General features: G+C 34.5%; 2 protein-coding genes and 1 long non-coding RNA gene across 6 annotated transcripts in view; 1 reads left to right on the plus strand and 2 right to left on the minus strand.

Moving 5' to 3' along the window:
- if (inflated) overlaps positions 1-792 on the plus strand; it is a 79,713-nt gene extending 78,921 nt beyond the window's left edge. For all 4 annotated transcript variants that reach the window (XM_069041545.1, XM_069041546.1, XM_069041549.1 and 1 more), the window contains 2 exons: positions 19-246; positions 297-792. In XM_069041545.1, the coding sequence (XP_068897646.1) occupies positions 19-246; positions 297-383 (315 nt within the window). In that variant the 3' untranslated portion in view covers positions 384-792. The remainder of the gene's footprint in view (positions 1-18; positions 247-296) is intronic.
- On the minus strand, positions 779-15,494 carry pcs (parcas). The gene is made up of 4 exons (XM_069041554.1): positions 15,062-15,494; positions 14,832-15,009; positions 14,665-14,783; positions 779-4,113 (listed from the first exon to the last, which is right to left on the minus strand). The coding sequence occupies exons 1-4, from the start codon at positions 15,164-15,166 to the stop codon at positions 3,385-3,387; spliced, it is 1,131 nt and encodes a 376-aa protein (XP_068897655.1). The 5' UTR covers positions 15,167-15,494; the 3' UTR covers positions 779-3,384.
- On the minus strand, positions 6,411-11,677 carry LOC138125971 (uncharacterized). Its single transcript, XR_011157562.1, has 2 exons — positions 8,298-11,677; positions 6,411-8,238 (listed from the first exon to the last, which is right to left on the minus strand). It is a non-coding gene; the product is annotated as an uncharacterized lncRNA (long non-coding RNA).
- Positions 15,495-15,727: the final 233 nt, after the last annotated feature.

A 15,727-nucleotide genomic window follows, 5' to 3' on the forward strand; every position in this document is an offset into this window, starting at 1 on the left:
TGAGTGATTTTTTTTTAGATGAAACTCGACAACGCTATGGAGTTCTCGTCGATGATGGTCGCCCGGGTGCACAAAGTACCTCATTTGATGTCGCTCGAAGACAGCCAGTTCGTGTCCCAAGAAGTGAAGACCGTGGTCAAAACCCCCGAAGAGATCAAGTCCGAGACTGTCCCCCTGTGGGTCGTCGTGCTGTCAGCAGTCGCCGGCACCATCATTCTCCTACTTATCATTTTCCTGATGTACAAGGTGAGTCGCTCGTTAAATCTCGAGCCAAACTGATTTTCGATTTTTTCCAGTTCGGCTTCTTCAGGCGAAACCGCCCCTACTCAGCCCCCGAACGGCAGCCCCTCCGCAACGGTTATCCCGCCGACGAAGCTCTGTGATTCCCGGTAGCTACAATACTGCCCTCTACGAACGAGCATAGTAAACCAAAAGACTTCGCAAAACTGATAACTTATTGTCGATGTGTGAATGTGTAGTTAATTGTCAGAATTGCCATCAAACTTATTTTTAGGTGACTCACAACAGACTAATTTACAAGATTAATACTTACTAAAATTCTCTTAGTGCCTTATTCACTAGTGCCACGCCCTACTTTGCTCTCCAGCATCGTACGTTTGTTATAATAGAATTAATTTAGTCATATCGAGCAACTCTATGTTTGTACTTGGTTACAATTTGTTGTTTTGCCACTAATGGATTAAAAAAGAAGAAACGAAATTGTTTGTTGCCATCAGATTTGTACATTGTAATTTGACACTGTAAATAAAACTATTGATTATGTTAGATAAATTCTTTATTGTTTTTTTGTACTGGGTACGATAAAAAAAATGCGATACAAAAATAAAGTTAGTGTTAATTAAAACTTAATTGCCATACAAAAGATCTGGTACGATACATTTGTACTTGAAAACATGAGCGTTACCTCACCTTAAAACCGGAAAAACACGCGATCTTCTCGATTCATTCAGCCCCAAAGTTCTTTCACTGGTTCTCCTAGTGAAAAGTTTCAACTATTGAGAAAAAATCGATCTAATTAATTTTCTTCAATTACAATTTAATTCTAATAAATAATTATATTCATTTCAATTGGTTTACAGTTTTCTTTTACGTTATATTGTCATTTAAAACAACAGTACACACAGTTGGCTATTACTATGCTAGTGGTCTGTTCTTTTATTTTTAAATTCTAGTACCAAAACATATGAAAGTGTACATCTGCCATCTGTGTCCGCCATTTTCAAGGTGGCATTATGGCGACGAACAAATGAGGTCCAAGTGTGTTGTTGTCAGTGGTATTGCAAAAAATAAGAGATCACGAAAATTGTCAAAGTTCTTTTCAATCAACAAAAATATTTCAAACAATCTGTTTTTCTCCGTTTTGTCAACGTTTGAACATAGATATAATGTATAGTTAGGGAATTAAAAAAAACAACCTTTACGTTAATATAACCTCATTTTTTACTCTTGACATGTTTTGTCATTTTGATTTATTTACATTAAAAACATAGTGATTTGTGGCATAATAACAGGTCAAAGCAATGATTTAATTATAGTCGGTGCAATTAACTCAAAAACTGACTGCGTCACCGACACAGAAAAGTTAAATTTTTGAATGTCAGTCATGATGACAGTAAAAGGTGGTTTACACAGATTTTTTTGAAGTGACAGAAAAATGCTGCCCGAAATTTTGATTCCGCGACTGTAGATAATATGTATAGTGAAATTTTTTTAATAAACAATTGTCAGTGTCAAAATGAAGAAAAAAACCATACTGTACCACCCTAAAATTTGGTCATATGGACCAGCTGTATAACAATTTGACACCAAATCATGGTTAAGGTTATGTTCACTTCACTTACCGTACCTTTCTTCCGTGAATTCATTTTCAAAACAAATTTAATGAGAAATCAGGAGAAACATTTTCGAATTTGAAATAAACTCTCGATCGTTAGGGCGCAGGCTCAGTTACATAAAAAAATGTTGACACTCAATGTGACCAATCGTATTATCATGAAAATCACAGTTTGGCTCATACCAACAAGACAACGTTTTGACAATTGTTTATTAAAAAAATTCAACTATACGTTTATATTTTTTTATTGCATTAAATTACGACGATCACCAAAAGTAACTTCATTTATTACGGCTTATTGACAACTGCCACTGTCTTGATTGTCCAAATTGTTAACAGCGCCAACGGTGACGTGATGAACTACCTGAACCTGAACTGTCAAATCTGACCCTCACGAATCTGACCCATTTTTCAAGCACAGAAAAGATATTGCTGTGGTTTTAAAAACATTGGAATATTCTACTTAAAATTGTAGTTTATTTAATGAGTTCTTGTGTAAATTGGGCCTTTTTTTGCACAAGTGGGCCATTTTAAAACGCGAGTGAAACGAGCGTTTTAAAGGCCCCCAACGTCTTTTTGTTCGACGAGCCCCTTAAAGGCTCCAAAATCGCTTAAAATCTTTAAAATTAGCTTGACGTTTCGTTTTGACAAGTTATGACATTTATCAAAATCCGTTCACACAGGAGAAAATTCTCAAATTCTGACAGCGTCGAACAAAAAACAGCATTGTCTAATCTCTCAAATTATTTATCAAAACACATTTAGGGCCAGTTTAATAATAAATTTAAAGTCGACTTTATCTTAAAGTGACTTTAATGGATTGTTGCAACAATATGTTTCTATGGTAAATGGTAAACTTTAATGTTAAAGGAACTTTAGGCTGATTATGAAATTGGGGGTTAATAATTTTTTTTTGACTTTAACTGAGTTTTTTTTTTAACTCAAGGCACACTCATCTTTTATTACTTTATACATTGCAACCATGACAACCGACGTCACGTCTGCGACTTGAAAATGTGGAATTTTATCAACTAAAAGTTTTCCAAACATTGAAAATAACAATCATGTAGGTACTCGAGATTTCCATTATTTGTTTTTTATCTGAACGATACACCATTAACGATTGAAACACTTAAGATTTCGGTTGCTCAGAAACAAATGATTGCTGTATTGTTTCATTCGGCACGCTCATGTTTCAATAAAAAAACTAATCAATTATTTTACATTATCACACGCGGTGTTAAAATATCAGAAATTTGCGCGCCCCCTGGTGGCGCCTTTTTCACAGCTTGAGCTTCCGCTTCCCGTTCGAATTTAAATTAGGCATCGGCCGACATCTCAACAATATCACCTAAATTAGTTTGATTTAGTATAAAAATTAGTGGCCTTTAATCAACATACTCCAACCGAGGTAACTAACAGAATACTGAAGTTCGTTTGTTCAAACTCCCGGAGAAAAACATCGAGAGGTACTCAACATGTCCACTACACTCTACGATCTCCTACGACGATTACGACCTCCTAGACGATTAAGCGACCTGGTCGACGACGACCGTCGACTCTTTCTCTATCACCTGTATTTCCGATTTGTAATCGTCCAACTCTTGCGCGCACTCCTGCAGCAACATCATGTGGTCCATTTTCTCCACGGTGTCTTTCAGCTCGGACTCCCACACCCCGTCCATGCTCTCGCCCTCCCCGCCGTTCATCGGCCGCACCGCCAACTCCCTAAACTTGACCTTGAGATCGTCCAGGTCGTCGTAAAGGTTCTCCTTTTCGTCCTTCTCGCTGACCGCCGAACTGTTCGTTCCGCTGATCGACCCGCAACTCCTCATCTCGCACTTGTCCAGTTCGAGGTTGAAGTCCGGCAGCGAGGTCGCTTTGTCCTTCGTTTCTTCGGGGGACGGCACCAGTTCGGCGCCCACGCCGGGCTCGCGGGGGCCTCGCAGCAGCTCCTCCGTGATTCTGCCGCGCTTCATGTGGATCTCGTTCGAGATTTGTTCGAGTTGCTTGAGCGTTTGCGAGTACGAAGTCTTGGCTTTGAGTATGTCGCGTTTGATCGCTTCGATGCGGTCCTTCTGGGTGTTGAGCTGGCTTTGGCAGAGGGATTTCTCGTCGAAGTACGGTCGGGATTTGATTATGGACTTCTGGAGGCGGCTCTCCAGCTGTTTCACGCAATCTTCGGCCGTTTTGAAGATGGTGGCGCGGCGTTGGTGCTCCCGACCGCTTTCGGCTTTTTGATTCTCAGCTTCCATCACCTGAAACAAGATCACGGACTATTATCTTTTGTTCTAAAAAATATTATAAAAAATCTCAGCGGTGATCTTGGGAAGCAGTGAAAGTCTTAAGTTTAATTTTTATGGTTCAAGTTCTACCTTTCAGTTCTGATGTCAACGTCCACAGAACTACACAGGAAAAAAGAACAATTAAAACATTTTGCAACATTATTTACACGCACACATTGCATAACAAGAGACCACGGTTTACTTAATCCTTTTTTTGGGAAAATACAAACAAAAATGACCGAAGACTTGTATCTTCCAATCTAAAATTCTTAACGCTTATGCAACGTTTTTGTCGTTCCCATTTTTTAAATAAATGGTAAATGGCCAAACGAAATATTCTTTGGGGTGATCTGATTTTAATTATTATTTGTAGCATTCAAAGTTACACTTAAAGCCCCTTATTACAGACCACCAAGTAATCACATCAATGTACGTTGAGAATAGTATAGTTACGCTACATATTGTGGACTGCAAATTTCAGAGCCAACTATGATGTAACCAACATTTATAATAACTCTGTAAAAAGTTTCTTGTGGTAGCAACAATTCTTTTCAAAGAAGAAAACCAATATAAAAACTGTACAAAAGAAAAAGGAAAAATCAAATAAACCCCTACACAAAGCTATGGAAAAATGTGAGATATTTATTGATGAAAACTAAGGAAAAATCAAAGGTGAAGAAAGAAAATAAATTAATTTAAAAATAAATGGTTCAATTGTCATTTGACTTAAACTAATATCTCATTAATATCATCGTGGATGTTTTCTAAGCCTCAGAATTTAATAAACTTTGTCCTTTACTCCCTCTTATCTGTTTTATCGATGCAAATCTAGAGAGACTTCCGAGTTTGTTCTGTATAGCCGAGCTTTAGTAAAGCTATTGATAATGTTGATTTCTTTGTTCCATTGTTAAAAATAAATATAACAAAATTCATTGTAGGTTCCTCGTGTAGTTATTACATTTGTGAAAACAAAATTAAACGTTTCTCAGTGATAAAGTTGTCACAAACATCACAACGTAGAATTTAGTTGTTTCTTATTTACAAACGACTTAGTATACGAGTCGAAATTCTGTAAATTAGTATTGTTTGTCGAGGATGTAAATATTTTGATTGTAAATTACCACAGATCAAACCAGCATAAAAAAAACCTGTTCTTATTCTAACAATATGCGTCTCAATATTGCTAATGTAACGCAGTATATCAACATAATCAAGTTATTTTTGTGATTAAACAATCTCTAGAGTAGTTTGATAAATATCTAAACATAAAAATCATTTTCAAAGAGTTTAAAAAATTTATAAAAACATTTCACTTACAGCTTACATATTTTAGTTTCATTTCTTTTTATTGTTGCACTAAAAAGTATGCTCCAAAATGTAAGCATAATATTTTCCATGACAGTGTTGACTTTTTATCTTCGTCTTTATAAATTTAAAATATCACATATCAAGGGTCCACCAACACTGCAATTTACGTCAAAAATACACACGTGGCAATGCTTAGTTGATCCTGGGGAACATGAAAAGTTGGGTTAATTTTTTTAATTCTACCACACACAGTATCAGAGCAATTTTTAATTTCTTGTTGAGCAATTTTTTTTCATATCACGGCTTTATATTAAATTTAAATTTTTATTACGGCACAAATGACAACTAAATTTAATTTTTGAAATAAAGAGAAATGTCAGTCTTACAAATAAATCATCGTTAAATGTATTATTGGTATAAAGAAAACTATAAAACAACATACGCCGATATGGATATAACAGACTAGGTTGATTATAAAATCTCGGCTCCGCATCGATTTTACAATATCTCAACCTCGTCTGTTATATAACCCATATCGGCCTAATACCGTTATATACGTACAGTTGGCTTCAAAAAGGACGGGAATTGAAATCTGACCATAATGTGAATTGGAAATTTAATTTGTCAATTTATGTGAATTTGTGTCCGTTTGACAGTAGTATTTCTGACACATAAGTGCAGTTTTTTAATCTAAACTCCAAAAGGCCGTTTCAAACTATAAAAATTTAATAAAATCTGACAGAACTTTTTCTGACAGTTCCCGTTTTTTTTGAAGCCAACCGTACTATTATTTAAAATCAATAAATATAAGCTCTTACTATAAATATGTAGTACCTTTATACAGAGTGATCAACAAGGACTGAAGCTGTTGGCAACAATGACAACATGATGAAAATTTCAGTGAAGTTGGTAGCATTACATTTTCAGTTGTCAATTTTGACGGACAAATTTAAACTTCAAAATCAAGTGTCATTTTTGTATCAATTTATTAATGAAAATGGTTTTTACACTAGAGCAAGACATTTTTATTGGTATGGCGTACTTTCGGACTGGAAATTTTGATGCTGCTAACGGTTGGCAGTATTCCACGGAGCACGGACGATACATTGCACCAATTTCAACAAATGTTCCCCGAGCCAGTTGGTACTTTGGGCGGCGCGGTACCTTAGTCGCGTTTAGGCAGTATTGCACGAGATTGGTGCAACGTTACCTACAAATAGGTGATGTGAAAAAGGCAAAACCTACTGGTAGAACATCTACACTTGGAAGTTGCCTAACCATTTTAAAGAAGAAATTAAAGTTCCACCCTTACAAATTTTCCCGGATCTAATCCCTGCATCCCGCAGACTTTCAGCTCGAAAATAATAACGCATAAAACATGTATCTGTTTCTCAGGAGGGGCATGCGGGCACGGCCTGTCGCTTTTATGAATATCGAAACAGTGGGCCATTATTAAGTACCGCTAATTACATTTTATACTGTTTTTGGTCATTTTGTACGTATCGTGTTTTAAAACTACCAACTCGTAACATAACCTAAATTTTTTGACATTCACAACTTGCAGCGGGTGCCAACACTGACGCACAAAAAAATTTCATACTTTGGGAATATTTTGCTGTCATTTGCTGCCAACAGCTTCAGTCCTTGTTGATCACGCTGTATCAAGTTTTATTTTCCATGTTTTGTACAAGAATCATAAAACTGATCTGGCAACCAAGCTATTAATTACGTACTATTCCTAAGGTACTAGATCAACACACTACGTATAGAGGTACCGCCATTCCATTCCTTGCGAGAGTGGATTGTAAGATAAAGATATCAAATGCAAATTTCATAAGTGAAATAAGGAAGACAATAGTTTTGGGGATTTTTTTAATGAAATAATGGCACTACTACAATGTCAAAAATTTGTTAGGTTATGTCGCCCATTATTAATCAAAAATTTTTAACTGAAATGTTTTACTGGTTGCAGATATTTTTTTTAATTAAAATTTACAAAACCACTAATAAAACTCAAACAAGTTACGAAATTTTTAATCGTTTAAAAATACAATATCAAAATATATTTTGAACTGCTCTTCTCATTCCCATACTTTTACTGTCACATTTTGACCACAATTAATATTTCTCAGAAGATTCGTAAAAGGGTAGTTTTGGTTAAAGGGAGCTTCGGGATTAGGGGTTAGTTGGGGAACAAATTCAGTTGCAAGATGATCTACAGCAACTAAAATCAAGGAAAACAGTTTAGGTATTGAAACAGTACATAATTATTGTTAATAAAATATTTTTTCGTTTCCCACCTCCACCCGGCGGCACGGCAATTTTGCCGGAGTACATACACTATTACGGATAATACTATCAAGTAATAGTGCAGTGCTTATCAACATAATTACCGGCGTCTCGCCTCCGCATTTTGACTTTTTTGTGTTTTATAAAATATATTAATAATGTAACTATTATAATAAAAAAAGTTATAGGTATAGGTAGCTGTTTAAACTATCAGACACAAAAATACCTATATTAAATATACCTATGTTCATAGGTTACAGTAACAGATGAGGGAAAACTTCAGGTTTCAATCGCTGCAAATCTTCAGCTCAAAAGAAATCATCTTTACTAAAACGTTTCTGCAAATGAAAATAATATTAAGTATACTGTAGCCACTTACCTATATCACCTAACATAAGAAAAACTAAATCTTTACTTTATTATGTAGATACTTACACAGCAGATTTGTAGTGAGTCTCAATTTTTTTAGCCACTGTTCCCTCCGTACTCTGTTTTTGACTCCTAATATTAAATACTCGTAGCTTGTTACTGTATATAAGTATATGTAACGGGTGTCTTACCGTTTGGAACATAAAACAATTTAAATCCATTTCTTCTAGAACTTGAACAGCCGCTAACACAACACTTGTTACTGACCATGTTAAAGTATTAAAATTAACGCAAGTAACTGAACTAAGTTAAAAGATGTAACGAGAATAAAGAAATAAATGACAATACTTAAACACAAACGAAAACTGTAACGAAATAATAAGTTAGATGAATCGTGAACGAGGATTATTAAATATGCAGCAGAATAATGACACTAGTTTTTGTCAAATTACGTCAAATCATTTTTAGATTGTGTTTTTTTTATCCCCAGTTTGAGTAGATTGTGCGACAAGGACAGACATAAAAAATCACTGATGGCGGTACCTCTATACGTAGTGTGTTGATCTAGTTACCTTAACTATTCCGGACACGAAATCTTGGCCACAACTGACATTTAACTGACAAATATGTGTGAACTGCCCTTTATTGAATATAACCCAACTTTTGACTCGATAATGCTATTTCCCTGCTTTTTTGATGTCACAATAAAAACTTCAAAGTGATTTTTAATCATTGTCACGTATTAATGACACTAATGATTGGTTTACATCATTTTTTTAGAAATGTCAAAAAAATGTTGGCCAAGATTCCGTGTCCAGAATAGTACGGTCGTTTTCAACGACATCCGTGCTGTGAGTGTCATTTTTAATATGTTGTAGCAGATTGTGCACACAAATTCATAACCAGTATTCAGAGTAACGGGTGACTATTAAAATTTTCACTTAGGGTTGGCTATGGATCATTCTTTGTTTTGCGTTGCACCTTAGACACTGACAAGTTTGACATTTCAATAAATGTTTTTTCTCTTAATTTGGTTATGTTTCAATTGTACTGACTGACACTTGTCGTTCGTTCTTGCGTGTGTCTAAAGTAACAGAAAAAATAAAAACTCGCTCAAAGCCAACTCCAAGTGAAAATTTTAATAGTCACCCGTTATAAGCAAATCCTAAATTGAAAAACATGTCAAACAAGAAATTGAGTTTATGGTAAAAGAAAATTTATACTTCGTGAAACATCAACAACAAACAATAAAACTCAATCTTCGACATGATGTAAAACATTGTTAAACCAAAAGTCATCCTTGGAATCCGAATCAGACTACATATTTTCTTGATTTGTCGGAAATGACGGATAATAATTTGAATTTATCAATTTTCCGCCTCAAGGTAAATTGCCAAATTAGGAAATTCAAAATTACTAAACTGAAATAGCAAGTGATGCCAATATACTGTCATATTGACGGCACGGATGTCACTTGAAACGACTATAAGTAATTGCATTTAGTTTCCTGCCTATGAATTTGCTTTGACTTATTGTAATTTTATTATGTAATTTTTTTTAAAACATTTTTCTACTACTCTGGGGGTCTGGTATAGCGTTGTTTCGTCATTTTTTAAGCACCCTGTATATTATTTAACCATCATAAGTTAACAGGTGACATCTGAACAGGCTGTAGCAAGAATCTGGCAAAATAATTTCTACGTAACCCACTCCACGTAATTTCTAAATCAATAAATGAATCGATTCTAATATTGACTCTTGTAACACTCCCCATTCCACACAAACTTCTTTATAAGGCGATTTATCTAGTGATACATTATTTTCTTTTCTTCGTACCTAAATACGAGTATTTTCCACGTCGTCTGTTTGATTATTTAGATATAACATTTCACGATTTAGATATTTTGTAAACACCGTGCAAAACAACTCTAACAAAATAATTATTACCGTTCTAAGTTCAAGTTGTTTTACAAATACACTGGTCAAGTACACCGACTGTGAATGTTATTCCATAAAATTTACAAGCACAAGTGTAAATTTCTCTTCAATCGTAAACATTTGTTTAACGATTATGTTTAACATATTTGTGCTAGACAAAATATTAGCACTGCTAATGTTCATAATTTACCGACTCGAATCACACGAGACACCTTTTTTTAACCCGAAAAACTGCCATTTTCAAATTTTGTTGCTATGTACAGTTTCGAACAGTAAATTTTGATCGTCAATGTCGTTCTTTGACACAATGGCAAGTGCTCTATTGTGAAACGGTCATAAACCTGTAACGTGTTGTATGATACATTCATTATGTTCTCTTTGTCAAATTTTATTGATCCAATGAAATACGAGGTATGTACTATCGCGGCCATCCAAAAGTGAACGTTTTTTTTTTATAGTTTGATTTTTACTTTAAATCATAGGCGTCCTAAAATGTCAAAGTTTGACACTAGCGTTAAAAAAATTATTGAAACATTTTTTTTTTAAATGCTACATCTTACTCCGATTCAGACAGCTAGGGCTATTGAAAAGCTAGAAGAAAATTGGTCGTTGGCTGCTGTGGCGAGAGAATTACTAAAGTTTACTTTCATTTTAATAATGTATTAATTACATCTCAGCCTCATTTTTATTAAACATTATTTATTACAACTTTTTATTATTAAAATAGTAACGTCTGCTGCACGAACGCCAATGAATACAGCCTGATTTAATCTAATGAAAAATACGGAAATTTTCGCAAGCTATCGTTCACTTTTGGATGGCCGCGATTGTACAATGAAATAAAATTAATTAGTTTACGGGATGATTCTTACTTTACCAAAGGTAATATTGGGGCCGAATCTAATCAATCGAATCAACTTAAAGAAAAAAAGTGAATGTTCGATTTATTGATAATTTGTTGACACCGGACATAACCAAGTGCGTAATCGTAGTTTATTTAACGTTTTAAAAGCACATGGGTGCCAAAAAAGCCCAATTTACACACGAACGAGTTGAATACAAGGTTTTTTTGTTTAACGAGCCCCTTACGGGCTCCAAATCGCTTAAAATCCTGACAGCGTCGAACAAAAATTTTTTTTTGTGCAACCGTACGCGAAACGAGCATTTCGCGTACCTAAAACAGGCCGCGAAATCCAATTTCTCAGCCGTTGTTTTTAACGTCATTTTAATATTTGATACAAATCAGAGTTCCCATGTAAGACTGGCGGATTTTTTGGGTATGAAATTAGAAACCGCAGAATTTATACGTACTTTTTAACTCTGGAGGAGTACCTACATAAAACTGAAACATCACTTTCACTACAATTCTTTTCCGACATTTTTACGATTATTCACAAATGAATTATTTTATTTATGTCATTTCCATAGCGACATGTAAGCCGAATTTATATGTATTTATTTATTGACAGTGAAGTAAATTTTACTTGTTCATTTTGCAATACATACATATGTAATTACAAATTTTCGGTTGCCCAAAAAATGTTGTGTACACCTTGGCCGCGAAATCCTTTAACATCACCGAGATTGGCTGCCTCGGCCGCAAGCGGCCTCAGCGACAATTTTTCTCTCGGTAAGTTAAAGAATGATTTCGCGGCCTTGACATACAAATAACTATACATAATTTGAGGCAATATCAAAATAAATTTTGAAATGACATCGACAACCAAAATTTATTTTTCGTGACTTTATTACACGACCAAAAGAAAGGAACCATCTGATAATGATATTAAAATTCGAGTTGTCCTAACAGACAGAATGTCACGTTTAGGTACTGCAAAAATAGACTTGGTTTAAAAATGAAATGAAATAATTCTCGAGAAAAATAGAAAAGAGAAGGACGTTCGTGGAAGAAAATAATATGTACAAAGAAAATTTAGTAGCAGCAGTAAAGGTGGATGATCTGAAAAATAAAATTAACAAAGGTGTTGTCATGTTAGTTTTTAATAAAAAATAAAACTAGCAAAAATACAATTAAAAAAAAAAAAAAGAAAAAAACAGAACTGGTATTTCGACATTTACTTATAAATTGTACTGAAAATTTTTTCCGTGAATACCTACTCTCATCACATCACATTAATAATTCCACAGTTGTCAACCCTGGCCTTGTTGAATTACATATACGAGTATGGCTGTTCCGTGTTTGTCAAACCGAAACGAAACCATATTCCATCGATCTGAATATTTTTTTATTTGTACTTATTAAAATTACGCACTTGCTTTTAATTAACTTAACAGTCACGGTTTAAATAAAATGCAATTACGGTGCATTAATTAATAGTTTTTAGGATCGCATTTTATTTAGCCGGGACATATTTTTCAAGTTAATTAATTTATTATTAATAATTTGATGCAGACTCTCACTTAATATTCCAGTCGAATATATTGATGCGATAATTTTAAGCGATGACCTTTTTTATTGTCACGAACCTTGCTACGTTATTTAAAATATTCAAAGGAACACCAGGATAAATATCTGCATCTTACTCAATGCAAGTCTTGTGCAAATAAACATTTATACACATTTTTCTCAGAATAGAATATTTACAGTCTGTTGCGTAATAATATTTAAGATTGCAATATGGAATAACAAAATCTATTAACACTGTAAATTGGAATCTCTAAAATGTACTTTATTGGTGTGTTAAGTAGAGCTTCTTGTAATAGTATAAATGTCAACTGTGTAATTAATAAGTGTTGAAAAACAATTTCTCTAACAGGCGCCTAAATCTTTCCTAAATTTTAAATATGTAGTTGGTGACTTTATAAGATTTAAAATTAACTACATAAAAAGTTCAAATATATTTTTTTCTATTTTGCACCTATAACACAGTCAGTATAAATAACACTCAAACGGATTTCGAAAAGGAGCTCTTTTCGATACGCGTTTCAGGAACATTTACTTAAATTTTTAATGTTGGCAGTGACTCATAGTGAGTTGTTGCTACGTGATCACTGCACTTCACGACACTTTAAATTCAAAACTTCGTTCGTCTATTTACCAGCGTTAGCAACCCTTATATTTGCCAAATATAATTTTCCTAGCATTGTGTTTAATTTTTTTTTAATTTAAGAGGCAAAATAGAAAAAATATTGTATTATACTCGTTTTATAAGCCATTTTGTTGCACTTGTTTGCTTTATAGCACTCGTCGCTGCGCTCCTCGTGCTCTAAAAAACGCGTGTGACAAAATGGTGTCTTATAAAACTCGTATAATAAATTACTCCGTTATTAAATGCACAGGTTTTTTTTGTTCATTTGCGTTCATAAAATATGTATGTGATTTTTGAATCGGTCCAGAAGCGTTAAAAAAAGTGCTATAGCGGTTAATTTTTTCACGCATTTGAGTTAACAAAAGTGTCGTAGCGTGTCATTTTTTAACGTACATAATTACAAAATTGGACATAAAATAGTGTGCTCTGTACGCTATCCTTCGACAATTGTGCCGATAAACTATCAAACTTGCGTTTCGTGATACCTAGTCGTCATTGTTGATTCAACAAAACCTGTTTTTGATGGAGAGAATATTGCCCAAAGCTGTACTTAATATTATCATTAACAAATAAATGATGATACACATGTTGTCAAATTAAATTTAAACTAACGGGCGCCAAAAAAATTTGTACGCAACTCGTAGGAATTGCCGCATTCGCCTTCGGCTCGTGCGTTAATTTTTCCTACTCGTGAAAAAAAGTATTACTTTACTCACTTGTTACATAAATTTTGCCTTTTTAAAAAATAAAAAGCTGAAGAATGTTGAATCGTTTTTATATTAGTCGAGCAGTGTACAGTAAGACAGAAATAGCTTAATAGAATATTAAATTAAATCTATTTTAAGAGAGTGAACCGTTCATAATCAATGTAATCAATATTTTTATGGAATTTATTGGCGTCGTTTCCTTTAATTCGAAACGTCAAAAATAATACATCGTCACTCATAAATCACACATACGGCGTCTGCTTTTTATCTTAAACGAAATCAGATGAATGCATAGATTATTTAACTATGAAAAAAAATGTAATTAAACTGAAAGCTTTCACAAATTCGTCGTCTTCCCCGTAACATGTTTAGTGCGTTGACATTTTATTTAAACAAATTGATGGTTCCATTCAATGTCAACTACTCCTTACACTTTCAAATGATAAGTAGACATTTAATTCCTGACGTGATAGTTCCCCCTATCTAAATTCCCGTTATTATTCTCAAGGCAACGAATTCTGAACGTCTCCATCTGATCTGCGATGTATTCTTCATTTGTAGCAGACTTTAAACATTATCCCTTCTATCATCGCTTTAATTATCATAAAAACGCTGTTTATAAACAATACTTTACAGTTAGCCACTTTTTGGACCATTTAAACTGAACTCTAAACCACTCGAAGCGTAAAGCGTAACCTTCACAATAATAAGTACATTGATTAAACGCGAACAATAACTTGTACCTACTCATATCAGCTGCTTTCTGAATCTGATATGACTCACAAAAAAAAAAAAATAGATTATGCTATTTTTCGACAATGCCGCGGACGGCAGACTAAACAAGAGACAAAAGAAAAATTTACCTTGATGGTGGCGTGATTGAGCATCTCCTGCCAGGCATTGTCAAACTGCCACTCGTGCTGGTTGCTCAAGAATCTTTGTTCAGCCAGCGCCACCGTCTCCTTGGCTGCGGCATGAATTTCTACGACACACGTTTCAGCTAAACCCTCAAATTTCAATTTTGACTTACCATTAGCTCTCTGGAACTGTACAGCAGCTTTTTGACACTCCTGTTGAGCTTTCTTCGCTATCTCTAACGCTTCGTAATAAGGCCTCGCGCGTTCGATGCAACTACCTAGTTTTTTGGACAGCACTTTCAGCCTTCGCGTTGACTCGCTCAACAGCATTCGGAACGTTGTATTGGCTTCCTGCAACAAGCTCGTAAATTCGAAATTCCAATTAAAAAAATGTAAAGTTTACATCGTATTCTATTTCTAATCGGTTGATCTCGTCGGTGGTGGTGTTCAGTTTCTCCAGTTCGATCTGTATTCGAGGGTCCAATTCATTGTCTTCGATTTCACTCATTTTCGATCGATTAATAACAACCTGTTTCAGTCTTATGATTGTTGTATCACATTTTAGTCATGTTAGGGGGAATTGTGTGAGAAACTAATTAATCAGTATTGTATTATTATGCATTTAGTGACGTTAACTCTATTTTTATCACACGAAATGTCAACACACGTTCGCACCGAGCACCATTCTCTTTCTGAGACTTCTCACAGAAATCGACGGAATGCTTGGACGCCAAGCGAAAGATAAACTGATTAACTGAATTAAATAAAACTTTATCTGGGCACAAGCACAACGAAAAAGCAAACGTCATAGGTGGAGAAATGTCACACGGGCAGCACAAACGTCACTGTACATTTCCACGAGATAGAAAAAGACAACAAGACAGACGTACGTCCGACTTTGATGTAAATCAGGCAAACGTCACTTGTCATTTAAATCTCTTCTAAAGCGTAATTTACACACTTTTTATCCGATGTATTAAGAATTTTGTGGCGTTTTTGATATAATACGTTTATACACATTTATTTTTCTATTCAAGTAATGATGTAAATAGGTTTGATTGGTTAATAC

The sequence above is a fragment of the Tenebrio molitor genome, chromosome 3, assembly GCF_963966145.1.
Source record: "Tenebrio molitor chromosome 3, icTenMoli1.1, whole genome shotgun sequence".
In the NCBI taxonomy this organism is placed as follows: Eukaryota; Metazoa; Arthropoda; class Insecta; order Coleoptera; family Tenebrionidae; genus Tenebrio; species Tenebrio molitor.

Excerpts from the sequence above, each read along its gene's own strand:
- pcs (XM_069041554.1), bottom strand. The coding sequence starts at position 15,166 with ATGAGTGAAATCGAAGACAATGAATTGGACCCTCGAATACAGATCGAA. Across the intron at positions 15,010-15,061 it reads GATTAGAAATAGAATACGAT|GAAGCCAATACAACGTTCCG; the intron begins GTAAACTTTACA and ends AGCTTGTTGCAG. Across the intron at positions 14,784-14,831 it reads ACAGTTCCAGAGAGCTAATG|AAATTCATGCCGCAGCCAAG; the intron begins GTAAGTCAAAAT and ends CGTGTGTCGTAG.